This window comes from Budorcas taxicolor, chromosome 7 (assembly GCF_023091745.1).
Source record: "Budorcas taxicolor isolate Tak-1 chromosome 7, Takin1.1, whole genome shotgun sequence".
Classification (NCBI taxonomy): domain Eukaryota; kingdom Metazoa; phylum Chordata; class Mammalia; order Artiodactyla; family Bovidae; genus Budorcas; species Budorcas taxicolor.
This window is the reverse complement of record NC_068916.1, coordinates 34,799,760-34,827,218: the sequence shown is the minus strand read 5'-3', so window position 1 is coordinate 34,827,218 and position 27,459 is coordinate 34,799,760. Positions and strand designations below refer to the sequence as shown.

Genomic DNA, 27,459 nt, shown 5'->3' with positions numbered 1-27,459 from the left:
GACCAGGATCAGGTGGTTTTACCAGTAAGTTCCATGTAGCTTTTAAGGAGCAAACTATTATTTAAACTATTCTAAGCCATAGAAAAATACTAAAATTTCTATTTGGTGAAGTGAACATTATATTAGTTCTCAAATATTGCAATAAAAGTACAAAAAATATATAAATTATAATTTAATGCCATTAACTAAAAATATAAACTTTGGCAATGTATCAAAAGAATACTGCAAGTGTTCATTCTAGTAACACAAGAACAGTTTAACTGTTAGGAAATTTATCATCATCAATTACATCAACAAACTAAACTCCGATTTCTTTATATGATTATAATGATTATATGATTATAATCATCAATGACCAAAAAAGCCCTTCATAAAAACTCAGTCATTTCCAATAGAAAAAAGGCAATTTAGTATCCCAAAAATATTTAAACATAACATTTCTTAACAAAAACATTAATACACATAAAGTAAATAATCCTTAGACTCTCCTGATTAAATGTTTGAGACTTTTAATACATCTAAATACCTAAACGATGGTGAAACTTGATGGTAGGAATTAAGAAATAAGGACAAATCTGAAATTTTCTACATATATATAAAACATACACAAGAGCATATTCATACCTATGTACAGACATGCTTATATATAAATACCATCAAATTCACATATAACAGCATACATGTGTCCTCTCAGAAAATACATACTACACATAGAACTATACATTTGTATTTTCTCTAGATCAAAATACTAGTGTACCTGTTTAGGCAGTCGGAACAAGGAATTCTTGTAGAAAATGTCCTTAGCCTGGCTCCACGTGCCATCGATGATGATTATTGTGGAAGGATAAACAGGAGAATCTAATATAAATTCTTCCAAATTAGCAGCTTCAGCCCCTGGATATAATATTAATGTATCAGACTTCCGACAAATAGTTGAAAGTTCAGGATCTCTGGAAATAAAAGCAAAAAAAAACAAATGGGATCTAATTAAAATTAAAAGCTTCTGCACAACAAAGGAAACTATAAGCAAGGTGAAAAGACAGCCTTCTGAATGGGAGAAAATAATAGCAAATGAAGCAACTGACAAACAACTAATCTCAAAAATATACAAGCAACTTCTGCAGCTCAATTACAGAAAAATAAACGACCCAATCAAAAAATGGGCCAAAGAACTAAATAGACATTTCTCCAAAGTAGACATACAGATGGCTAACAAACACATGAAAAGATGTTCAACATCACTCATTATCAGAGAAATGCAAATCAATACCACAATGAGGTACCATTTCACGCCAGTCAGAATGGCTGCTATCCTAAAGTCTACAAGCAATAAATGCTGGAGAGGGTGTGGAGAAAAGGGAACCCTCTTACACTGTTGGTGGGAATGTAAACTAGTACAGCCACTATGGAGAACAGTGTGGAGATTCCTTAAAAAACTGGAAATAGAACTGCCTTATGACCCAGCAATCCCACTGCTGGGCATACACACCAAGGAAACCAGAATTTAAAGAGACACGTGTACCCCAATGTTCATCGCAGCACTGTTCATAATAGCCAGGACATGGAAACAACCTAGATGTCCATCAGCAGACGAATGGATAAGCTGTGGTACATACACACAATGGAGTATTACTCAGCCATGAAAAAGAATGCATTTGAGTCAGTTCTAATGAGGTGGATGAAACTGGAGCCGATTATACAGAGTGAAGTAAGCCAGAAAGAAAAACACCAATACAGTATACTAACACATATATATGGAATTTAGAAAGATGGTACAATAATCTTGTATGCGAGACAGCAAAAGACACAGATGTATAGAATGGACTTTTGGACTCAGAGGGAGAGGGAGAGGGTGGGATGATTTGGGAGAATGGCATTGAAACATGTATACTATCATGTAAGAAACGAATCGCCAGTCTATGTTCAATACAGGATACAGGATGCTTGGGGATGGTGCACGGGAATGATCCAGAGAGATGATATGGGGAGGGATGTGGGAGGGGGGTTCAGGATTGGGAACTCACGTACACCCGTGGCTGATTCATGTCAATGTATGGCAAAACCAATACAGTATTGTAAAGTAAAATAAAGTAAAAATAAAAATAAAATTCTAAGGAATCTACAAAACAATTTCTATGACTAACAAATAAACAGAAAATCATAGTATACAGGGCTAATATACAAAGCCCAACTCTTTTAAATTCTATTTACAAAGGATACCAAAAGTAATAGGCCTCTTATCCCCCCACAGTAATATCATAAACTCTATAACAGAAACCAAAATCAATCATTTAATTACTAGACTAATAGTAAAACAATATTCTTAATCAGCTTCAGTTTAAAATCCAAGAGTGAATGATAATTTACTGCATAAGCACTATAGTAGGCACCATCAAAAAAACTGAATTTAATAACATAGGCTCAAAATTAGCTACACAATTTAGAAAAGTATGAAGTTTCTCATCCCCGAGCACATTTGTGGAATGGTTAGAGAGCCAAATGTCAGGGACGACCCAGACAGTTTCCACTTCTACCATCAAGATACTCACCATTTTTGCAATAAAAAAACAAGGTCCACGTTGGCAAATTATATATCCACATCTATCCAAGAATTATAAAGAAACTATCATTATAAAGAGCCTCTGTGTGTGAAAGAAGTGTCACAGTGTAAATTATTTGGTTGCTCCCCCCAGGAAGAGCTCTGGATAGTGCTTCCATTCCCAACAAAATGGCAAAATTCAAACAGCAGCACCAAGCCCAGACAAAAGCTCACTTCTGCAGGGCAAAGCAACACAAACTGTAAATATACACATATATAAAGAATGCCTAACAATAATTTCAGAAAAAGGAAAAAAGTTATTTTATAAACTTCTAGTATGATGTTACTTTCATAATACAAAGATAAAATAATAAAGGAAGAAAAACGTTTGGTAAATTCCTTAGGCTTGGTGCTGGCACTAATCTTACTTAGCATTTTCATTAGTGAACTGAAAAAGAAATCTCCATATTTTCAAGAAAAATTAAATTTTTCATCTAAAAATATATTTCGTATCAGTTCAGTTCAGTCGTTCAGTCGTGTCCGACTCTTTGCGACCCCATGAATCAAAGCACGCCGGGCCTACCTGTTCATCACCAACTTCCGTAGTTCACCCAAACTCATGTGCATTAAGTCAGTGATGCCATCCAGCCATCTCATCCTCTGTCGTCCCCTTCTCCTCCTGCCCTCAATCCCTCCCAGCATCAGGGTCTTTTCCAATGAGTCAACTCTTCACATGAGGTGGTCAAAGTACTGGAGTTTCAGCTTTAGCATCAATCAGTTCTTCCAATGAACACCCAGGATTAGTCTCCTTTAGGATGGACTGGTTGGATCTCCTTGCAGTCCAAGAGACTCGCAGGAGTCTTCTCCAACACCACAGTTCAAAACCATCAATTCTTCAGCGCTCAGCCTTCTTCACAGTCCAACTCTCACATCCATACATGACCACTGGAAAAACTATAGCCTTGACTAGACAGACCTTTGTTGGCAAAGTAATATCTCTGCTATTTAATATGCTATCTAGGTTGGTCATAATTTTCCTTTCAAGGAGTAGACATTTTTTTTATTTCATGGCTGCAATCACCATCTGCAGTGATTTTGGAGCCCAAAAAAATAAAGTTTGACTCTTTCCACTGTTTCCCCATCTATTTCCCACGAAGTGATGGGACCAGATGCCATGATCTTTGTTTTCTGAATGTTGAGCTTTAAGCCAACTTTTTCACTCTCCTCTTTCACTTTCATCAAGAGGCTTTTTAGTTCCTCTTCACTTTCTGCCATAAGGGTGGTGTCTTCTGCATATCTGAGGTTATGGATTAGAGATAGCAAGGGAACATTTCATGCAAAAATGGGCTCAATAAAGGAGAGAAATGGTATGGACCTTACAGCAGCAGAAGATATTAAGAAGAGGTGGCAAGAATACACGGAAGAACTGTACAAAAAAGATCTTCACGACCCAGATAATCACGATGATGTGATCACTCACCTAGAGCCAGACATCTTGGAATGTGAAGTCAAGTGGGCCTCAGAAAGCATCACTATGAACAAAGCTAGTGGAGGTGATGGAATTCCACTTGAGCTATTTCAAATCCTGAAAGATGATGCTGTGAAAGTGCTGCACTCAATATGCCAGCAAATTTGGAAAACTCAGCAGTGGCCACAGGACTGGAAAAGGACAGTTTTCATTCCAATCCCAAAGAAAGGCAACGCCAAAGAATGCTCAAACTACCGCACAATTGCACTCATCTCACATGCTAGTAAAGTAATGCTCAAAATTCTCCAAGCCAGGCTTCAGCAATATGTGAACCGTGAACTTCCAGATGTTCAAGCTGGTTTTAGAAAAGGCAGAGGAACCAGAGATCAAATTACCAACATCCACTGGATCATCGAAAAAGCAAGAGAGTTCCAGAAAAACATCTATTTCTGCTTTATTGACTATGCCAAAGCCTTTGACTGTGTGGACCACAAAATACTGTGGAAAATTCTGAAAGAGATGGGAATACCAGACCACCTGACCTGCCTCTTGAGAAACCTATATGCAGGTCAGGAAGCAACAGTTAGAACTGGACATGGAACAGACTGGTTCCAAATAGGAAAAGGAGTACGTCAAGGCTATATATTGTCACCCTGCTTATTTAACTTCTATGCAGAGTACATCATGAGAAACGCTGGGCTGGAAGAAATACAAGCTGGAATCAAGATTGCCGGGAGAAATATCAATAACCTCAGATATTTAGTATAGATAGGATCAAAGTAATTGTGAAGACTGTGAATAGGCAGAAAAGCAACAAATATGCTTCAAAGGTAAGAAACAACTTGTAGAAAATTTTAAATAATATATATTTATATAATGGGTTCTATAATACAGAGCAAAATAGGATCCAAGAGTATTGTAGAATCGTCTGTGAAGATATCAACTAACAAATTCCTACACATACAGGACCTCATCAAAAAAATATTTTACAACACAAGAGAAGGCATTCTATCTTTTTTTAAAAAATATGACGTGCCTATTACTAGAATACTAAATACAGTTCTCGTCACTGTACCTTAGGAAGGTCTTAATGGACTAGAAATGGAATATATGTTTTTACACAAATGGATATCATATATAATTAAAGGAAAAAGAAAGAAAAACAGGAACTGAATCTAATACAAGTACTAACATCTTAAAATAAACCATCTTAACAAAAATGAAACAAACAATAAATATACATGCCTTTTGAGGGAGAAGGCAGAAATTCTATTTTTTAACCACTTCCTATGTATTATGTTCTAGGTCTGATAGATAACGTGAAGGAAATCACTTGTGAAGTAAAAAAAGAATTTGATTAAATTGCCCTAAAAATTAATTTACCTTTCCTCACTGAAGCGACGACCAATCTTGACTTTACATTTATCTTTGGGGAGACATGCTGCTAGAAGAGGAACTGTCCGCAACACCTTGTTTTCCTGTAATTAAAAAATTAATTAAAATCCAGATTTTACTTAGATAAACACAAGACTTTTTTCTTTTGGCCACATTGCCCATGCCGGATCTTAGTTCCCCACCCAGGCCCTCAGCAGTGAAAGTGCCGAGTCCTAATCACTGGACTGCCAGGGAATTCCCCACTAAAAATTTTCTGATGAACATTTGATTCACAACATTATATACAACTTTTACAAGTTGTTTACTACAGACCACAATTTAATAAAACAGAGCTACAGTTTCTCCAACTTATCAGTACTCTAAATGTACATTTTTATTCTATTTGGGTGTGTTTACATGTTTACTGATCAAAAAAGATAACATTAATCTAAACAATAAGATTATAAAACGTAAATGTGTTTAAACTGAATCAAACTTTTTGATTCAATTTAAAAAAAAAAACTTTTTTTTGACTACTACATTTTGTCAACTTGAAGCTAATTATCTAAATATTGATGCCTCAAAAGCAAACATGTGTTCAAAAAACAAAAGAATTGGGCATATTGTTTTGGAACAATAAAGAAACACAGAAGCCAATCTTAAAAGCACCCAATGGAACAACTTGAGCAATAAAATAATAAACATAGTATTTGGATTATAACCCAAAGTATAAAATAGAGTCCAGACAGATATAAATAAATATTAAATAAATAGGAGAGAAGAGACAAGTCTTCCTCATAGAAGAATTCCGAGTAATAAACATAAACTCTCCCCACTCCAGTGGGGGTAATGTTTACTCTCTCTTTCCTACTTGAGTGTGAGCTGCATTTATGACCTTCCATCTGAAGAATAAAGTTTGGAAAGAGAAATAAAATATAGTTTTCATGTAGAAAAAGTTGGTGACAATTTCTGTAAACTGCATTAACTATCATCATAGTTAATGTTCACCATAAATCAGTGGTTTTTTCCTCTCAATGTCCTAACTTCCAACACAAAAAAATCTCCTTTCTGGTTGTCACAAGAATTCCATCTTTAAGCCTAGTAGAGTCAGTTCAGCCAGTTCAGTTGCTCAGTCGTGTCCGACTCTTTGCGACCCCATGAATCGCAGCACACCAGGCCTCCCTGTTCATCACCATCTCTCTGAGTTCATTCAAACTCACGTCCATTGAGTCAGTGATGCCATCCAGCCATCTCATCCTCTGTCATCCCCTTCTCCTCCTGCCCCCAATCCCTCCCAGCATCAGAGTCTTTTCCAATGAGTCAACTCTTTGCAAGAGGTGGCCAAAGTACTGGAGTTTCAGCTTTAGCATCATTCCTTCCAAAGAACACCCAGGGCTGATCTTCAGAATGGACTGGCTGGATCTCCTTGCAGTCCAAGGGACTCTCAAGAGTCTTCTCCACCACAGTTCAAAAGCATCAATTCTTCGGTGCTCAGCTTTCTTCACAGTCCAACTATTGCAGGTGATTAGCTATTCTGTCTTAGCCTCATACTTACCTGGGTTATTCTGGCCTATAGTGCTCAGTCACTGCCTGGCTTTCTTCCACTGGCCCAACTGGAATGTCATGCTTAATGAAATAAGTGACAGAGCCCTAGAGAATCCCATGGACTGGCAGGCTACATACAGTCCAAGGGATCGCAAAAGAGTCAGACACAACTAAAGCAACTGAGCACGCACGCACATAGACTCCAACGTTATCTTTACCAGTTTACTTAATCTTGTGTGTATATACATCCTCACAGTAAATAATTTGACTACTTTCGTGTCTGTAAAAAAGTGACAATGTCCTAAAGGATTATCAAATATTACTTACCTTCCTTTAGGAATATCAGTTATTTAGCAAATTAATACATAAAACAATAAAATTATACATGAATGTATTAAAGTAATTAAAAATAAATGTATAATTACATTAATTTTTGCACAGAAACAAAAAGTATTGTAGTAATGGTATTCAACAAACACATACACACAGTTAGCTACTCTCTCAGGAACATTCTGTGTTCACTTCTTTAACCTCTAAATCTAGGAAGTATTAATTAAAATAATATGAAAAAGGTAAATTTAAACATGCTGAGAGTAGCTACACTGATCTACCTAATAAAAAATTCAAACAGAAACAGGAGAGTCAGAATTTGCTGGGATTTTAACTAAAAGAACATGCAGCAGTCTGGCGCTTGAAGCAGCCTGGCAAGAGCACTCTGGGGCAGCTCCCCTGCAGGAGGCAGGCAAGGGGGCTCCAGGACCGTTTCCAGTGTCTCACACTGTCTCCTTCCCTCCTTCCCGCACTTCTGAGACTCTGACACATAAGTAAACCACCTTCCAAACGTCCGTCAAAGTAACACATGTATAAGAGTCAAACAGTGCCAAAAGATTTAAACTGTTCCCAGATACAATCCCCAATACTACTTCCCAGAGGCAATTGCTTTAACTTCTCCAGCTATTTCTCCCAGTAGTTATGTCCATATTTCTATACGTGCCTTGCTATTTCTTATCAATTTTAGATAATACATACAAACTGTCAATTATTACCATCATATTAGGTAACCTTAATGTATGTAATTCTAAGTGCATTTTATGTATTATTCATTTACTACTCACCGTAAGACTCTTCCCTCATACCTTCCCTCTATCCTCATACTTCCCTCAGACCCTCAGTTGGTAAAGAATCTGCCTGCAATGCAGGAGACCTCGGTCTGATCCCTGGGTTGGGAAGACCCCCTGGAGAAGGGAAAGGCTTCCCACTCCAGTATTCTTGCCTGCAGAATCCCTATGGACAGTGGAGCCTGGCGGGCTGCAGTCCATGTGGTCGCAAAGAGTCAGATACGACTGAGTGACTAAACACCAACCATTCACCATAAACCAGTAACACAGTATATTTTTATTACATATTTCATTAATGACAAAACTGAGGCACAGAGAGGTTATCTTTCCCAGAGTTTCAGAGTTTACAGAGCTGTGAAGAATTTAAACTCCTGAGCCTTACTCACTCTATAACTATAGCCTCTCATAATAAATGAAGATTTAGCTTTCTTACATCACTCCTTACCCTTACATCTTCTAGCACTTTTAGTGAAATCAATAAACAGTGTTTACATCATTAATGGCTATATGTGTGTGTGTGTATATATATATACATATATATAGTTCACAAAAAGCCAAGCTATTTAACATAACATTTCTTTTCTGTAAAGTTTTTTTTTTTTGAGGTAACTCTTTTCTTTCTATCCTTAAGTAATTTTCTATCTGCATCTCCATACTCTTTGAAATGCTCCACCATAATAAACACCATTTCATCCATTCCATCAAGTCTTCTTTCCTCAAAGCCCCTTCCTAGAGCCTATACAACTGGTTTTCAATCAGTTTTTAGGGGAAGTCATCAAACTGACCTGTTCTGTGACTGAAAACTGTATGCTGAGATTAAGAACAAGGCAGCCCAGTATGACTGAGAAAGATTAAGACTGTAAAGTTCCTTGGGTGATAAAGAAAAGCAATACTGATGGACTTGTACATACATGAAATATATTTGCAGCACATACAATTATGAATGGATCATCTAAAGGGTGGATTAACCATGAAAGAAGGAAGTGAAGAATAGAGAGAGGGAAGAAGAAAAGGAAGGGGGGAAAGGTAGGAATGAAGAAAACAAGGAATAAGATATGAAAACATTAAAACTGCCACAAATCAATGAAAAACCTCCAGTTTAAAATCCATCTTATTTCTTTTTTAGTTTTCTTTTTTCTTTTTTAATTTTTATTTTTACTTTATTTTACTTTACAATACTGTATTGGTTTTGCCATACAGTGACATGAATCCACTGAGGGTGTACACGAGCTCCCAAACATGAAGCCCCCTCCCACATCCCTCCCCATAACATCTCTCTGGGTCAACCCTGTGCACCAGCCCCAAGCATCCTGTATCCTGCATCGGACATAGACTGGCGATTCGTTTCTTACATGATAGTATACATGTTTCAATAAAAAAAATAAAAAATAAAAATAAAATCCATCTTACGTCTGGAATCAAATAACAATGAAAATGCCCCATACTATGTGTAATATGAAATGAAAACAACCCTTGTCAGCAAAAGTCAAGCTTTAGTCAAAACTGTTATGGCCAATAAGCTATCATTTTATGTAAATTTAAGCTACACCAGGTTATAAGTTTAAATGCAGTAATATAATGCTAGTGATAAAAGTGTCACAATCCTAACAAAAGCATTCTGTTAACACTGGGGAAAAAAAAAAAACGGGTTGCCCAGCAAATGAAACATCTAACAATTCACAATAAAAGTAATTATTTTATCATTTGGAAAAGGAAAGTGACAGATTAATATCCTTTAATGTCTTTGTTAAAGTCTGTATATTAATACTTCAGAAATATAAGAAAAAAATTATTCTTCCTTCAAAGCCTGGAAGAGTTTTAACTTCAGTTTACACTAAACTCATTTTTGTACCTGTATCACACATCAAAGAGTTTGGTACTGATGTCAATTTCTGATTATCTATGATATCCTTCCCTCCTCTCTTCATTACTGCATTTGAGTTACTAACACACATACACACATGCATAATCCTCCCCAATATATGAAACCATTAACTAAAAAGTTTTTATACACAACATATATACATATTTTATATATTTTTATTTTCATAAATACATGTAAAATATACACATTTGTTCTATTCACTTAAAGAAGTAAAAAACTTACACATTCATTTTATAACACTAAAGTGCTGAGAATAACTTCTACCTTAACAAGGAAAGACATCAAAGAACAAAAGCTAAGATTAAAATTTAAAAAGCAATAATTTCTTGACTCAACTCACAAAATTTCATTTTTTTCTCCATATAAATTCACTGGAATTCTAAATTTCTCTCTACCATTCAGTAACACAGTTTTTATGAAATAGTACCATTTTATGAAATATATTTTATCTGTCTATAAAGCATATCAGTTTATTTTTTAAAATGCTGAAAAGCTGAAAGGGATGAGTATGTTCACCTGCATGCATCCTCTTGTGTACTAATATCCTAACTGACATTGTGTGCTTCACAACACCTTACTCACCTCTGCTGGATGCTGAATTATATACAAGTAGGTAGAGATGTGTAGAGGATTCGCTGGTAGAAATGGGCACAAACACACTTTCCGAGGCCGGCTAAAGGACAAAATAAAAAAGAAAAACTGTAGTATGTTTAAAATAAAATTATATAACAATAATGTAAAATTTGAACATAATCACACTTAATTATATAGATTTGCTAAAGCTGAATTCTTTTAAAGTGTTATTAATCAAACATATTTTCAATATAAGAATTTGAAAAATAAGACTCAGGTAAATTTTTTACCATCCATAGTAGATCAAAGTATCTCAAAAAATCTTGCCTTAATTATCTTCAGTGGAAGAAGAGTCATAAGTCACCACTATGGTCTTTTTATTCATGAAGCAATACTTCTACTAACTTGCATTCCAAATCAAGAACAGATCTCATGTCAAACAGAAACCTGGCAACTAATCTGAATCATGTGAAGTTGGAAGGAACAAAGTGGTAATAAAATACTGGAATATAATCACCACCTAGAAGACAGTGCTAATCGAACTTAGCCATCAGTCAACATGGAGAACTTACCAATTGTGAGAAGAAACCCAAACAGGGGCCACCAAAGAATATTTGGCTAGAATTACACCCTCAGAGCATGTATCATACCCATTTACTTTCCCTTTTGTTATTGTTTACTCTGTCACTTTCATTTTCCTTACTTTTAGCGCCTTGTTTCAGTAGCACTTATCACAAAATTCGGGTGGAATCAAAGGGTGCACTTCCCGCCTCAGTTCTCCAGTCTAGTGCCTTCTCTTCCCTAATGGCAACCAGTGACCAGTTTCCTGTGTGCCCTTCCACAGGCACTGAAGGAACACGCATGGGTAGTTTCTCATTGCATCCTGCATTAAATACGTGTGTTTATACCATGAAATTAACCAAGCAGCCAGATACAATGTGAGGGAAGCAAATGTTCACAATAAGTCACTATTACAGGCAGATGTCACATAGCATTATAACAGTATACAAGTGAATGTTCTGTTTTAAAGAGAATTCCCAACAGCACACTTACTACTAGAAAATTGATTGCTACCTACTGTTTCCTCAGTTTTACTTATGTTGAGTTATAGCCTGAGGTAAAAAATACGTATATTAATAAAACACACAGTGTGAGTAAATCGGTTCGATTGTATCTACCACCTCACTTTGCAAGAAACTGTTAAACCTTTGCTCCTGCTGAAGAAATTATCTAAATAATATTTGAGGCAGAGATATAAACGTATTGTACAATGTGACCCCACTTCCCCTCTTCACTACTGAACCAAGAGTGAATGATTAACCCAAGGAAATCAATACACTTGTTTTCCAATGACATCTGAAATGACTCAGTGTGACTACTCAGTCCTACCAAGCATTCCCTCTTAGGAATATGAGCAAATTTATAGGAATAGAGAGTCCCTCAGTGGTCACAAGAAGAGTAAATATGAGCAAACACAGGAGGAGTGACTTATGGAACTATATAGTGACAAACAAGGGATTCCGTGGTGGCTCAGACGGTAAAGAGTCTGCCTGCAATGTGGGAGACCAGAGTTCGATCACTGGGTCAGGAAGATCCCTTGGAAAAAAAAATGGAAACCCACTCCAGTATTCTTGCCTGGAAAATCCCATGGATGAAGGAGCCTGACAGGCTACAGTCCATAGGGTCACACAGAGTTGGACACAACTGAGCAACTTCATTTTCACTTTCAGTGACACAATTAGAAAGGACTGCCCATTCAATGAAAGGAGACAGTGGATGAGATATATTCAAGTTTTAAAAGTTTAAGTTTCTGGAGTCTATCCCATCAGGATGTTTACATAAGCCTCTTAGTCTCATCCACAGGGGTCAGACAGAAGTGAGAACTACAATCCCAGAGCCTCCAGAACAAAAGACACAATCACAGAAAGTTAATCAAAATAAAAATTCATAGGATTATGACCCAGATAAAGGAACAAGATAAATTCCCAGAAAATCAACTAAATTATATGGAGACAAGCAACCTTCCAGAAAAAGAATTCAGAATAATGACAGTGAAGATGATCCAAGATGTTGGAAAAAGAATGGAGAAGATGCAAGTAATGTTTACCAAAGTCCAAGAACTAAAGAACAAACAAACAGAGGTGAACAAAACACTAGAGGGAATCCATAACAGAATACCTGAGGCAGAAGAACGGATAAGTGATCTGGAAGAATGGTGGAAATCACTGCCGCAAAACATAGAAAAAAGAAGGAAAAGAAGTGAAGACAGCATAAGCGACCTCTGGGACAACATTAAACACACCAATATTCACATTACAGGGGTCCCAGAAGAAGAAGAGAGAGACAAAGGACCTAAGAAAATATATGAAGAGATAAAAGTATAAGTTTCTGAATTTTTTTTTGCATGAAACTGCATACTACTGCAATGCATGACCAAATGTCAATAACATTATTTTATAAAATGTAATTTAAGATCAGATGAAAGGACTTCCGCAGTGGTACAGTGGATAGGACTCTGTCTGCCAGTGCAGGGGACATGGGTTCAATCTCTAGTCTCTGAATATTCCACATGCTGAGGAGCAGCTAAAGCCCACACGCTACAACTACTGAGCCCACACACGTTAGGGTCCACCATCTGCAACTACTGAAGCCCATGCACCCTAGAGCCTGTGCTCTAGGAACAAAAGAAGCCACCAAAATGAAAAGCCCAAGCACCACAACAAAGAGTAGCCTTCACTCTCTGTAAATAAAGGAAGTCCAAGCACAGCAACAAAGACTCAGTACAGCCAAAAATAAGAAAAAGATCAGATTAAGTCATTTTTTAAAAATCAGAACTTAACTGCAAATCAACTGACATATTTATAAACTATATGGTTCTAAGAATATGAAAGGATGCAAAAAAAAAAAAAAACTACCATATACCCTATGTAGGAAAATCCACATATCAGTAGAGCCAAAGAACTGAAAAATCCAATCAAAAAAACAAGCTGAGTGAAAGCCATAGACTTCTGTGAATAGCAAAAAATTGGCAAAATTAACTCTTGTTAATAACATCTTTCCAGCTTGTGATCACAAGCTGGAATCAGGATTGCCAAGAGAAATATCAATAACCTCAGATATGCACATGATACCACCCAAACTGCAGGAAGTGAAGAGAAATTAAAGAGCCTCTTGATGAAGGTGAAAGAGGAAAGTGAAAAAGCTGGCTTAAAACTGAACATTCAAAAAACTAAGATCATGGCATCCGCTCCCATCACTTCATGGCAAATAGATGGGGGTGGGGGGTGGGAAGGAAACAGTGACAGACTTTATTTTGGGGAACTCCAAAAACACTGCAGATGGTGACTGCACACATGAAATTAAAAGATGCTCACTCCTTGGAAGAAAAGCTATGACCAACTTAGACAGCATATTAAAAAGGAAAGACATTACCTTGCCAACAAAGGTCCGTCTAGTCAAAGCTATGGTTTTTCCAGTAGTTAAGTATGGATGTGAGAGTTGGAAAATAAAGAAAGTTGAGGATTGAAGAATTGATGCTTTTGAACAGTGGTGTTGCAGAAGACTCTTGAGAGTCCCTTGAACTGCAAGGAGATCCAACCAGTCAATCCTAAAGGAAATCAGTCCTGAGTATTCACTGGAAGAGTTGACTGATGCTGAAGTTGAAACTCCAATACTTTGGACAACTGATGTGGAAAACTGATTCACTGGAAAAGACACTGATGCTGGGAAAGACTGAAGGCAGGAGGAGAAGGGGACACAGCTTGATTCCAGCTTGCACTTCACCCAGCCCAGCATTTCACATGATGTACTCTGCATATAAGTTAAATAAGCAGGGTGACAATATATAGCCTTGATGTACTGCTTTTCCAGTTTGGAATCAGTCTGTCATTCCATGTCCAGTTCTAAATTGTTGCTTCTTGACCTGCATACAGATTTCTCAGGAGGCAGGTAAAGTGGTCTGGTAGTCCCATCTTTTTAAAAATTTTCCATAGTTTGTTGTGATCCACACAGTCAAAGGCTTTGACATAGCCAATAAAGCAGAAGCAGATGTTTTTCTGGAACTCTCCTGCTTTTTTGATAATCCAACCGATGTTGGCAATTTGATAGCTGGTTCCTCTGCCTTTTCTAAATCCAGCTTGAACATCTGAAAGTTCTTGGTTCACATACTACTGAAGCCTGGCTTGAAGAATTTTGAGCATAGCTTTGCTAGCATGTGAGATGAGTGCAATTGTGTGGTAGTTTGACAAATCTAGACACAGTATTAAAAAGTGGAGACATCACTTTGCCAACAAAGATCCATATAGTCAAAGCTATGGTTTTTTTCAGTAGTCATGTATAGATGTTAGAGTTGGACCATAACAAAGACTGAGCAACAAAGAACTGATGCTTTCAAATTGTGGTGTTGGAGAGGACTCTTGATAGTCCCTTGGGCTGCAAGGAGATCAAACCAGTCAATCCTAAAGGAAATCAACCCTGAATAGTCCCTAGAAGGACTGACGCTTAAGCTGAAGCTCCAATACTTTGGCCACCTGATGAGAAGAGTCGACCCATTAGAAAAGACCCTCATGCTACCAAAGACTGAGGGCAGGAGAAGAAGAGAGCGACAGAGGATGAGGTGGCTGGATAGCATCATCCACTCAGTGGACATGAGTTTGAGCAAACCCAGGAAACAGTGAAGGACTGGGAAGCCTGGCATGCTGCAGACCCCCAGTTCTGGCATGCTGGGGTCACAAAGAGTCTGATTCGACTGAACAATAACATCTTTAACTCATGACGTACATACATACATATATACACATATATACATATATATACAAATATACATATATACATACATACATACACACACATGTATATATATATATAATTATAAAAGTCCTTAGTATGACAGGATAGTGCAAAGAACTGCTCTGGTTATTGATAGCTCTGGATTCCATGTCTGACCAAACCTCTGTTCATGGGGGCGGCAGCAAACTAGGAGAGTAATTTCTTTACTAGGAAGATATGCTTGGTCTTTAGGAAGATTCAGAATTAAGTAGTTTGGAGAGTTGCACTCCCAGGATAATAGGGAAAGTTGCATCAAGCACCCAATCTCCAGGGAAGCAGGCAAAACTGACTAATACTATTTTTAAAAAGAACCACTTAAAGACTCTAGAAATTATCCTAAGGGTATATTTGAATTAAAAAAAAACATTACTCAAGAAAATTTACAGGAAAATTTGGTATTAGGATAGTTTGTGGCATTTGAGTTATAACCTATTTACTACCTTGCCCTGGTTCAGGTTAATAGAAAGTCCTCTCTAGGTAAGTGTGGCCAAGAGAGCAGAGCTTCCTCGCAGCTTTCAGTCAAGACTTACCATATGTCATCTCCTCCAACTCCAAATTGAAGAAAATAAATTCCTAGTGAGTGTGGCCAAGAAGAGAAGAGGCTCCCTTCCTCCACCCAGCCTTCATTTACAACACAGAAGCTTTACTACTCTGCAGGAGGCTGAAAATGTTGGGACCCCAACTGCTCTCACCCCAAATCACTTGTAGGATAGAAGTACAAGAAGCTGCTACACCAGAAGCAGCAAGTCAGTGGCTACTGCTCAGCCCTGTGCCCAGGAACTGCCCTGGATGAGAGTCAGGCTATATAAGAAAAAAAGAGCTCTAAAGCTCTCCCTAAAGTAAATGATTTTATTTGAAATGGAGTATGAGAAATTCAAGCCCAAGAGTGCTCTCAAAACAAAACTCTTCTTAGTTACGAGCAACAAGCTAAATAATAGGCCAGCTAGTCATCAGAAAGAACCAGAGAAACAGCTCAGAAGAGCACATCTGCAGTCAAAACCTCAAAAACTACCCCTCCCCAAATTTAACTGGACTGCTGAGCAATTCTCCAGAATGATCAGCTGATAATTAGTGGAGGCTAATGGGAAGGATGTAATACAAAAAGAAGAAGGCAGCTTAAGAGAAAGATGCTGAAGAGATATTCAACGAAAACCTGCTAAAATCACTGTAATACTGGTGGTGTCTACACAACTTTGCTAATATAACAAAAACAACAAAAACAAAAACAACTCTAAATTAGATACTTTAATATGATAAACACCATGGTCTGTGACTAATATCTAAATAAAGTTGTTATTTTTAAAAATATAAAAATGCAGTGAAAAAAGAATGTTAGGGTGTGATTAGTAAGAAAGAGGCTGGGCCATGTGCTTAGTCACTCAGTCGTGTCCGATTCTTTGGAACCTCATGGTCTACAGCCCTCCAGGCTCCTCTGTCCATGGGGATTCTCCAGGCAAGAATACTGAAATGGGTTGCCATATCCTACTCCACAGGATCTTCCCAACCCAGGGATTGAACCCAGGTCTCCCACATTGCAGGCAGATTCTTTATCGTCTGAGCCACCAGGGAAGCCCAAGAAAGAGGCATCTTACCACTATTTGACATCATGTTTTGTTAAGGTGGGTTTCCTTTTCTACAAAGTAAGCTCCCTAAGGGCAAGGACTTGACTTGACCTACTTTTTTCACTTTCATATTCCAGCACCTAGCATAGTAAGCTTTCAATATATACTGTTAGATACATAAGCAAATACCTTTGCATTCCCTCTTACCTCAACCTTGGAATGCCCTTCTCCTACACAATTTCTTATCCTATCCCTTCATTTTCTTACATATCAAATACTAATCTCTCCTTCACTTCCTCTCTAGTACTAAGACAATTAGTTTGCATTATAAATGAAATTCAGAGTCTCAGAGGAAGACTTTACTTCTCAAAGGAAGACTTTGACATTTTTGTTGCTTTATTCTGGGCATAACACACAACTTGTGGGATTGCAGCTCCCCTGCGTGTTGACAGTGAAAGCACCAAGTTCTAGACACTGGAGAGCCAAGAATTTCCTCAGATCTTCCTCTGTTATCATTTGTGATCTTTCTCCTTTTTTAGAATGGACTGGTAGGATCTCCTTGCAGTCCAAGAGACTCTCAAGAGTCTTCTCCAATACCACAGTTCAAAAGCATCAATTCTTCAGCGCTCAGCTTTCTTCACAGTCCAACTCTCACATGGTGATGGACAGGGAGGCCTGGCATGCTGCGATTCATGGGGTCGCAAAGAGTCAGATACAACTGAGCAACTGAACTGAACTGTGATCTTTCTTGTAAGCAATAGCACACAGCAGGCAAAAATATATACTGAAGAAAATATTTACTAAAAAACAGCAACAACAACAACAACAAAAACAGTTAAGCACTTTACATATAAACCCTGTAACTGTGATTTAAGCTAAACCTAATTGTTCTGGCTTATGCTTTAATATGCTCATAAAGTATCATTACCTGTTTATTTTAAAGCATGCCCCCTTTATTAACCTAATTCTAATTACCTTAAGCTAATAAAACTATAGCTCTTTAAAACATTTTGTATTTCAGTTGATTAACTTTATATTTAGCACATTACTTTACAATAAGAATGTGTGTTTATTTATTATTAACAGCTATTTTTCTCACACTTTCCTACTCTACAATTGTCTGTATGTACTACGCTGGTGACTAGCTATACAAATGTTAAACCATTTCTTACCAAACTACTGGTAAGTGCAGAATAACTGCTCTTCTAATTTTAAAATCCTTTTCCGAAAGAATAAAATGCCTAGGAATAAACTTAACCAAGGAGGTGAAAGACCTGTATGTTGAAAGCTACAAGACATTAATTAATGAAAGAAAATGAAGAACACACAAATAAATGGAAAGATACTCCATACTCATATATTGGAAAAATTAATATTTTTTAAACGTCCATACTACAGATCACTGCCTTGTCATGGCAAAGGGGTCTGTGTAATTCAATGAAGCTATGAGCCATACACCAAAGAATTGATGCTTTTGAACTGTGGTGTTGGAAAAAACTCTTGAGAGTCCCTTGGACAGCAAGGAGATCAAACCAGTCAATCCTAAAGAAAATCAACCCTGAATACTCATTACAAGGACTGATGCTGAAACTGAAGCTCCGATACTTTGGCCACCTTATGAGAAGAGTCAATTCATTAGAAAAGACCCTGATGCTGGGAAGGACTGAAGACAGGAGAGGGACGACAGAGGATAAGATGGTTGGATGGCATCACTGACTCAATGGACATGAGCTTTAGTAAGCTCCAGGAGATGGTGAAGGACAGGGAACCCTGCTGTGCTACAGTCCATGGGGCCATAAAGAGTCAGACACAACAGAGCAACTGAACAGTAATGTAGGGCCACCCAAGACAGACGGGTTATAGCAGAGAGTTCTGACAAAACCTGATCCACTGGAGGAAGGAATGGCAAACCACCCCAGTATACTTGCTGTGAGAATCTTATGAACTGTATTAAAAAAAAAAAAAAAAATGACACTGAAAGGTGAGTCCCTCAGGTTGGAAGGTGTCCAACATGCTACTGGGGAAGAACGGAGGACAACTAATAGCCCCAGGAAAAATGAAGTGGCTGGGCCAAAGAGGAAGTGGAGCTCAGCCGTGCATGTGTCTGGTGATGAAAGCAAAATCTGATGCTGCAAAGAACAGTATTGCATAGGGACCTGGAATGTTAGGTCAAGAATCAAGGTAAATTGGACTTGGTCAAGCAGAAGATGGTAAGAACAAACATCGACATCTTAGGAATAAGTGAACTAAAACGGTTGGGAATGGGAGAATTTAATTTAGATGACCATTATATCTACCACTGTGGGCCAGAATCCCATACAAGAAATGGAGTGGCCCTCATAATCAACAAAAGAGTCTGAAATGCAGTACTTGGATACAATCTCAAAAATGACAGAATGATCTCGGTTCACTTCCAAGGCAAGCAATTCAACATTACAGTAATTCAAGTCTATGCCCCTACCACTGATTCCAAAGATGCTGAAGTTGATCAATTCTATGAAGACCTATAAGATCTCCTAGAACTAATACCAAAAAAAGATGTTTTACTCATCACTGGGGATTGTAGTGCAAAAGTGGGAAGTCAAGAGATACCTGGAGTAACAGGCAAGTTCAGTCTTGGAGTATAAAATAAAGCAGGGCAAAGGCTAAAGGCTAACTGAATTCTGCTAAGAGAATGGACTAGTCATAGAAAACACCCTTTTTTCAACAACACAAGAAACAACTTTACACATGGACATCACCAAATGGTCAATACTGAAATCAAATTGATTCCATTCTTCGTAGCCAAAGATGGAGAAGCTGTATACAGTCAGCAAAAACAAGACTTGGAGCTGACTGTGGCTCAGATCATCAGCTTCTCATAGCAAAATTCAGACTTAAAACTAAAGAAATTGGGGAAAACCACTAGGCCAGCCAGGTACAACTTAAATCAAGTCCCTTATGAATATGCAGTGGAGGTGACAAATAGATTCAAGAGATTAGATACAGTGAATAGTGTGCCTGAAGAACTATGGACAGAGGTCCATAATATTGTACAAGAGGCAGCAAACAAAACCATCCCAAAGAAAAAGAAAACCAAGAAGGCAAAGTGGTTATCTGAGGAGTCTTTACAAGTAGCTGAAGAACGAAGAGAAGTGAAAAGCAAGGGAGAAAGGGAAAGGTACACCCAACTAAATGCCGAGTTCCAAAGAAGAGCAAGGAGAGACAAGAAGGTCTTCTTCAATGAACAATGCATAAAAACAGAGGAAAACAACAGAAGGGGAAATATTAGAGCCTGCTTTAGGAAAATATGAAATATCAAGGGAACATTTCACCCAGAGATGGGCACAATAAAGAACAGAAACAGCAGAGACCTAGTAGAAGGACAAGAGATCAAGAAGAGATGGAAAGAATCCATGGAAGAACTGTACAAAAAAAAAAGACCTTGATGAACTGGATAAGAATAATGGTATGGTCAGCCACCCAGACCCAGACATTCTGGAGTGTGAAGTCAATCGAGCCTTAGGAAGCACTGCTGTCAATAAAGCTAGTAGATGTGATGGAATTCCAGTAGAGCTATTCAAAACTCTAAAAGATGATGCTATCAAAGTGTTGCACTCAAAATGTCAGCAAATCTGGAAGACCCAGCAGTGGCCACCGGACTGGAAAAGGTCAATCCTCATCCCAATTCCCAAGAAGAGCAGCACTAAAGAATGTTCAGAACATGAGACAACTACACTCATCTCCCATGCTAGTAAAGTCATGCTTAAAATCTTGCACGCTAGGCTTCAGCATTATGCAAACCAAGAACTTCCAGACATCCAAGCTGGATTTAGAAAACGCAGAGAAATGAGAGGTCAATTGTCAACATTCACTGGATCACAGAGAAAGCAAGGAAATTCCAGAAAAACATCTACTTCTGTTTCATCAACTATACTAAAGTCTTTGACTGTGTGGATCATAACAAATTGTGGAAAGCTCTTAAAGAGATAGACCATATTACCTGTCTCCTGAGAAACCTGTATGTGGGTCAAGAAGCAACAGTTGAAACACTGTATGGAACAACTGGATTGAGAAAGGTGTACAACAGGGCTGTCTGTTGCCATCCTGTTTATTTAACCTATACACTCAGCACATCATGAGAAATGCCAGGCTGGGTGAGCTACAAGCTGAAATCGAGATAGACAGGAGAAACATCAACAACCTCAAATATACTGATACCATTCTAATGGCAGAAAGAGAGAGGAACTAAAGAACCTCTTGATGAGAGTGAAGGAGAAGAGTGAAAAAGCCGGCTTAAAACTAAATATTGAAAAAACAAAGATTATGGCATCTCACCCCGTTACTTCATGGCAATCAAAAGAGGAAAAGGTGGAAGTAGTGACAGATTTCCTCTTCTTGAGTCTGAAAATCACTGCAGATGGTGACTGCAACCATGAAATCAGAAGACAACTGCTTCTCAGCAGGAAAGCTATGACAAACCTAGACAGTGTTGAAAAGCAGAGACATCACTCTGCCAACAAAGGTCCACATACAAGGTTACCATCTTCCCAGTGGTCACGTAAGGTTGTGAGAGCTGGCCCATAAGGAAGGTAGCATGCCGAAGAATTGATGCCTTTGAACTGTGGCTCTGGAGAAGACTCCTCACAGTCCCTTGCACAGCAAGGAGATCAAATCAGTCAATCTTAATGTAAATCAACCCTGAATACTCACTGGAAGCATTGATGCTGAAGCTCCAGTATTTTGGTCACCTGATGCAAACAGCCAACTCATTGGAAAAGTCTCTGATGCTGGGAAAGATTGAGAGTGTAAGGAGAAGAGGGTGTCAGAGGATGAGATGGCTGGATGGCATCACCAATGCAATGGACATGAACTTGGGCAAACTTCAGGAGATGATGAGAGATAGGGAGGCCTGGCTTGCTACAGTCCATGGGATCACAAACAGACATGAGTGGGCAACTGAATATCGACAACTACAGATTCAATGTAACCCTATCAAATTTCCAATGACATTTTTTACAAGAATAGGACAAAAATTCCTAAAATTTGTGGAACCATTAAACCAAATAGCCAAAGAATTTTGAGAATGATGAATAAAGCTTGAGGCATCATGATCCCTGATTTCAAACTATACTAACAAAGCACTAGTATTTAAACAGCATTGTACTGGCATAAAACCACACATAGATCAACAAAACAGAACACAGAGCCTAGAAATAAACCCATGCATATATGGTGAATTAATTAACAACAAAAATGCCAAGAATATACACTGGGGAAATGACAGTCTGTTCTAAATGGTGTTAGCAAAGTTGGACATTAAAATAAAAGAAACTGAACCATAAACAGAAATCAACTCAAAATGAACTAAAGATCTGAATGTAAGGCTGGAAACCATAAAACCACTAGAAGAAAAATATAGACAGTAAGCTCTTTGACTTACATCTTGGTAATGATTTTTTTAACCTGACAACAAAAGCAAAAACAAAAATAAACAAGTGGGACTATATTAAATAAAAAGTTTCTGCCTAGCAACAGAAACTATCAATAAAATGAAATGACAACCAACACACTAGAAGAAAATATTTGCAAATCATATATCTCATAGGGGGCTAACATGCAAAATATATAAAGCACTCATACAACTCAAGAACAGAAACAAACAATCCAATTGAAAAATGTATATAAGATCTGAATAGACATTTTTCTAAAGAAGACATACAGATGGCCAACAGGTACATGAAAAAATGTTTACATCATCATTCATCAGTGAAATGCAAGCCAAAAGCACAATGAGATATCACCTCACACCTGTTAGAATGGCTACTGTCAAAAAGAATAGAAATAAATTCTGGAGAAGGTGTGGAGAAATAAAAAATTAAGCATACTTCTAGAATTTACATAGATCTCAGGAAGAAAAATTAATATCTAATAAATATACTGGTAGACTGGGTATAGGTTTGGAAAACAGCCATTAAGATATCTCACTGACAATATCATTGTCTTGCTACCTGATCTTGTCTGTGTCAGAGGTTTTCAATTTCCTTTTTCATAGAACTGGCAATGAAACACCAAGAAAGTTCTGGGAAATAACCACTGAATCACAGGCAAATGTAATAAAATGTAGTCATTTATGACTATTTTAAACTAATTTATAACAGAATGACCGAAGTAACAGCTGAGATTTTTAACTCTTCTACATTTACAACGCATTGCAAATGTATTATAAATACTGTTTTCTGTCACCGGGTGTTAGCTACACAACCCAGTAGACATTTATTGGTTATCTATACAACCCAATAAGTATTTATCAACTCTTAATACATAAATGGGGTTTTCAAATAATTTCCTTAAAGAAATTTTATGAAGCATGCTTTTTCTTCTTTTCTCATTAAGGTTGTATGAATAAATACATACACCTCCTGTCAGACGGACTGACTAGCTTCTGAAGTGAATGATGTAACACAAGGGTAAGCTGTCACTCTCGTATGCTATCTTTGACAGCCTGTAGGCAAATAAATATGACTACAGATGCTAAAACCTACAAAAACAACTTTCAAAAGCTTAAATATTAGTATTTAAAAGTTTAATTAAATCTCTAATAATATTTACCAACAGCTATTTTTCTCATAGTACTAATTTTAATCAAGAAAATCTCACAGAGGCAAAGTTTAAAGATTAATGAACAGATTTACAAAAATCATTAATTTAAAAAGAATTTCTTTTACCCACTAAAGTAAAGCAAATATAGAACCCAGAAAGATACCGCACCTCAAATTTCCCAGTACTCAACAAAAATTTTATAGTTCCACAGAGTGAAAAAGCAAAGAACAAAGAGTTTTATCACTCTTCAATAGATCAGTTGAACAGATACACTGCATCACACATTAAAAATAACAACAACTTTCCAATTTTAAAAGACTGTGAAAAAACTAAATGCCACAGTGCCCTCTATTGTCATTTTAAAGAAACAAATAATTTGTAAAATAAACTCTAGGTTTTACATTTCTGAAACTAAATATAAGAAGCAAAAGAAGGAACAACTTTTCATTATTAATGTCACAATAAAATTTCATCTTATAAAGAGAAGCAATCTCATCCACGCCTAACAGCTTGAAGTGTAGTAAACCATGATATTTTCATAACCCCCAAAACCATTTCTATCACTACATTATTTTATTTTATAAATGCCTTCTGAAGTAGAAGAACAACAGGCTCAGAAAAATAAGTCATTGTTTCGGAAGAGGAAGTAACTCTCTAAAGAGAATAAATATCTTTAGATGAGACATATTGACCTAAGCATGTCTAGAGCAGTGATTTCCAAAGTGAGTAAATTTTCCCAAGCAGGTGCAAAAAGGTAATATTATCACTTCTATTTATAATTAAGCATTACTAATATTCAGTATATAGAATAACACGCCCTCTGTGGGATGGTAAAGCACATGGTAATGTGTCAGGATATGCAGTATCCTAATAAAAAAGGAGTTTCATACCATGAAGTGCTAACAATAGCATCCACAGGAAAGAGTCTATACTGAAGAAATTATAACTACATAATCACAAACAAACAGTAAGTATATGGCAGAGGTGTTTCTTCCTTACTGCTACTTCAAACTCTTCATTAGAGCTAATAAATCTTAGATATGACAATAACTTTAGAAAGGAGAAATTATAGACACTTGAACTGTGAAATCACATCTTACTATCAGTAACTTATTATCATGAACCTTACTATAAGTATATATTATGTCCCCAAAATACTAAATAGTAAGAGTAGGGTTCTATCACAATCAGCAAGCAGGCAAGCAATCGCTCAGTCGTGTCTGACTCTTCGTGATCCCATGGACTGTAGTCTACCAGGCTTCTCTGTCCATGGGATTTTCCAGGCAAGAGTACTGGAGTGGGTTGCCATTTCCTTCTCTAGGGGATCTTCCTGACCCGGGGATTGAACCCAGATCTCCTGCATTGCAGGCAGACGCTTTACCCTCTGAGCCACCAGGGAAGCAGGACATTTTTAAACAGTTTATTTCATCATACTTTCTTCCTTTTATCTATGTTTTTCTATTTTTTATGATGCAAGTCATACATTAGTATATGATCAACATGTATTGTCAGAGATAAATATGTATACCTATTAGAATTACATCTTAAGTGTTTTAATCAACTGTGGTATGTATTCAAAATAATTTAGGGATCACTGGCCTAGAGATAAGTTTGTTCCTACTACAGGATCTATGAGAAAAATGTTAGTGTTATTATAATTAAAGAAGCCTTCAAATGAGCCAGATGCTTGGAAAACAAAAGCCTGCGTCCAGAGATATAATTATATATAACAGCTGTATAAAGCCTCTACTAGAGCTTCAATGACAAAATGTCAGATGAACACTGAGAATCTTATCATAAAGTAAACATCTACAGTCAGTTATCTTATTATTTACTCTGTCTTCTTATATAGAAATAAAACAAAAAATCTTAATAAATTAAGTAAATTACTCTTAGCAAATTCTTATTTTATACTTTCATAATTTGTCTTAAATATTAATTACATAGACATGTTTTCTCATACTCAATTCACTATGAATTCTAGAGGAAACAATTTCTTACTCATTTTTCTATGTCCCTTTACTGGATACTGTCTTAATAATAACTGAATGAACAAAGACTACCCCCATGGTTAGTTAAAGCAAGCCTCCAGGTCCATGAGTGGCAAAATTCTATGTTCCTTAGCCAATGGCCAACAAAAAGGAACAGGATGAATGACCATCCTGACAAGCAAGGAGTCAAAGCTGATCTGTGAAGCTATTCAGGGGTCAACTATAAATGAAATAAAAAATTTTAAGAAAAAAGAAAAGATGAATGAAACAAGACTAGTGAAACTAAGACTGGTTCTTAGAAAAGATAAACAAAACGGGCTTCCCTGGTGGCTCAGTAAAGAATCTACCTGTCAATGCAGGAGACACAGGTTCAATCCCTGATCCAGGAAGATACCACACGCCACGGAGTAACAAGACCATACGCCACAACTATTGAGCCTGTGCTCTAGAGACTGGAAACCACAACCACTGAGCCCACCTGCCCTAGAGCCTGTGCTCCTCAACAAGATGGGCCACCGCAACGGAGGCCCACGCACCACAACTGGAGAGCAGCCCCTGCTTGCAACAACCAGAGTAAAGCCCTCACAGCAACGAAGACCCAGCCCAGCCAAAAATAAATAAATAAAATTATCTTTCAAAAAGGAATGATGAACAAAAGTGACAAACCTTCAGCCAGACTCATCAAAAAATAAGCAGATCCAAATAAATGAAGTCAGGGACTTCCCTGGTGGCCTAGTGGCTAGGATTCCAGGCTTTCAAAGTGGGCTGGGTCCAATCCCTGACCAGGGAAGATTCCATAAACTGCACAGCGCAGCCAAAAAGAAAGAAAAGAAATCAGAAATGAAAGAGAAGTAACAACCAACACTATAGAAATATAAAGACTCATAAGAGATGACTATGAACACCAATATAATACTATACACACCAATAACATGGTCAACCTAGAAGAAATGGAAAGATTTCTAGAAATGCACAATCTCCCAAGACCAAATCAGGAAGGAATAAAAGACATCAACAGGCTAATTAATTAATAACATCAAAATACAATCAGTAATAAAAAAATCCCCACAAACAAAAGTCAAGGACCAAACACCTTGACAGGTAAATTCTACCAAACAGACTTAACACCAATGCTTCTCAAATTATTTCAAAGATTTTAAGAAAAAGGAATGCTTCCAAACTTACTATATGAGGCCAGATTTACCCTGATACCAAAACCAGACAAAGACACAATAAGTAAAAAAATTACAGACTGATATTACTAATGAACATAGATGCAAAAATCCTCAACAAAATATTAACCAACAAAATTCTGCTTTACATTAAAAGAAACATATACCATGATCAAGTAGAACTTAGCTCAGGAACAAAACATGGTTCAATACCGACAAATCAATCAGTGTGACAGACCATATTAACAAACTGAAGAATAAAAATCATATGATCATCTCAGATCCAGAAAAAGCTTTTGACAAAATTCATCATCAATTTATGATAAAAACTCTCAAGAAAGCAGATACACAGAGAATGTATCTCAACCTAATAAAGGTCATATACAAAACACCTACAGCCAACATCATATTCAACAGTAAAAAATATTTTGTCCAGTATTAGGAACAAGACAAGGATGCCCATTCCCACCACTTTTATTCAGGAGAGTACTGAAGGTCCCAGCCACAGCAACCAAACAAGAAGAAGAAATAAAAGGCATGCAAATCATAAAGGAAAAAGCTGAACTGTCCCTGTTTACAGATGACCTGACACTATATATGAAATCCTAAAGACACCACCATAAAACCTATCAGAATAAATGAATTCATTATGTTGCAGGATATAAAATTAATACAAAGAAATCTGTTGCATTTCTATACACTATCAATGAACCATTAGAAACCATTAGAAAAAATTCAGAAAAAAAAATCAATTCACAGTTGCATCATCAAGAATAAAATACCAAGGAATAAATCTAACCAAGAAGTGAAAGATCCATACACT

General features: G+C 37.1%; 1 protein-coding gene across 1 annotated transcript in view; it reads right to left on the bottom strand.

Annotated features, from left to right (window-relative positions):
- DTWD2 (DTW domain containing 2) overlaps nt 1-27,459 on the bottom strand; it is a 73,128-nt gene that overhangs the window by 29,095 nt on the left and 16,574 nt on the right. Inside the window, exons 2-4 of the mRNA XM_052644154.1 lie at nt 10,512-10,602; nt 5,391-5,485; nt 758-950 (exon numbers count right to left, since the gene is read on the bottom strand). Of these exons, the coding sequence (XP_052500114.1) occupies nt 758-950; nt 5,391-5,485; nt 10,512-10,602 (379 nt within the window). The remainder of the gene's footprint in view (nt 1-757; nt 951-5,390; nt 5,486-10,511; nt 10,603-27,459) is intronic.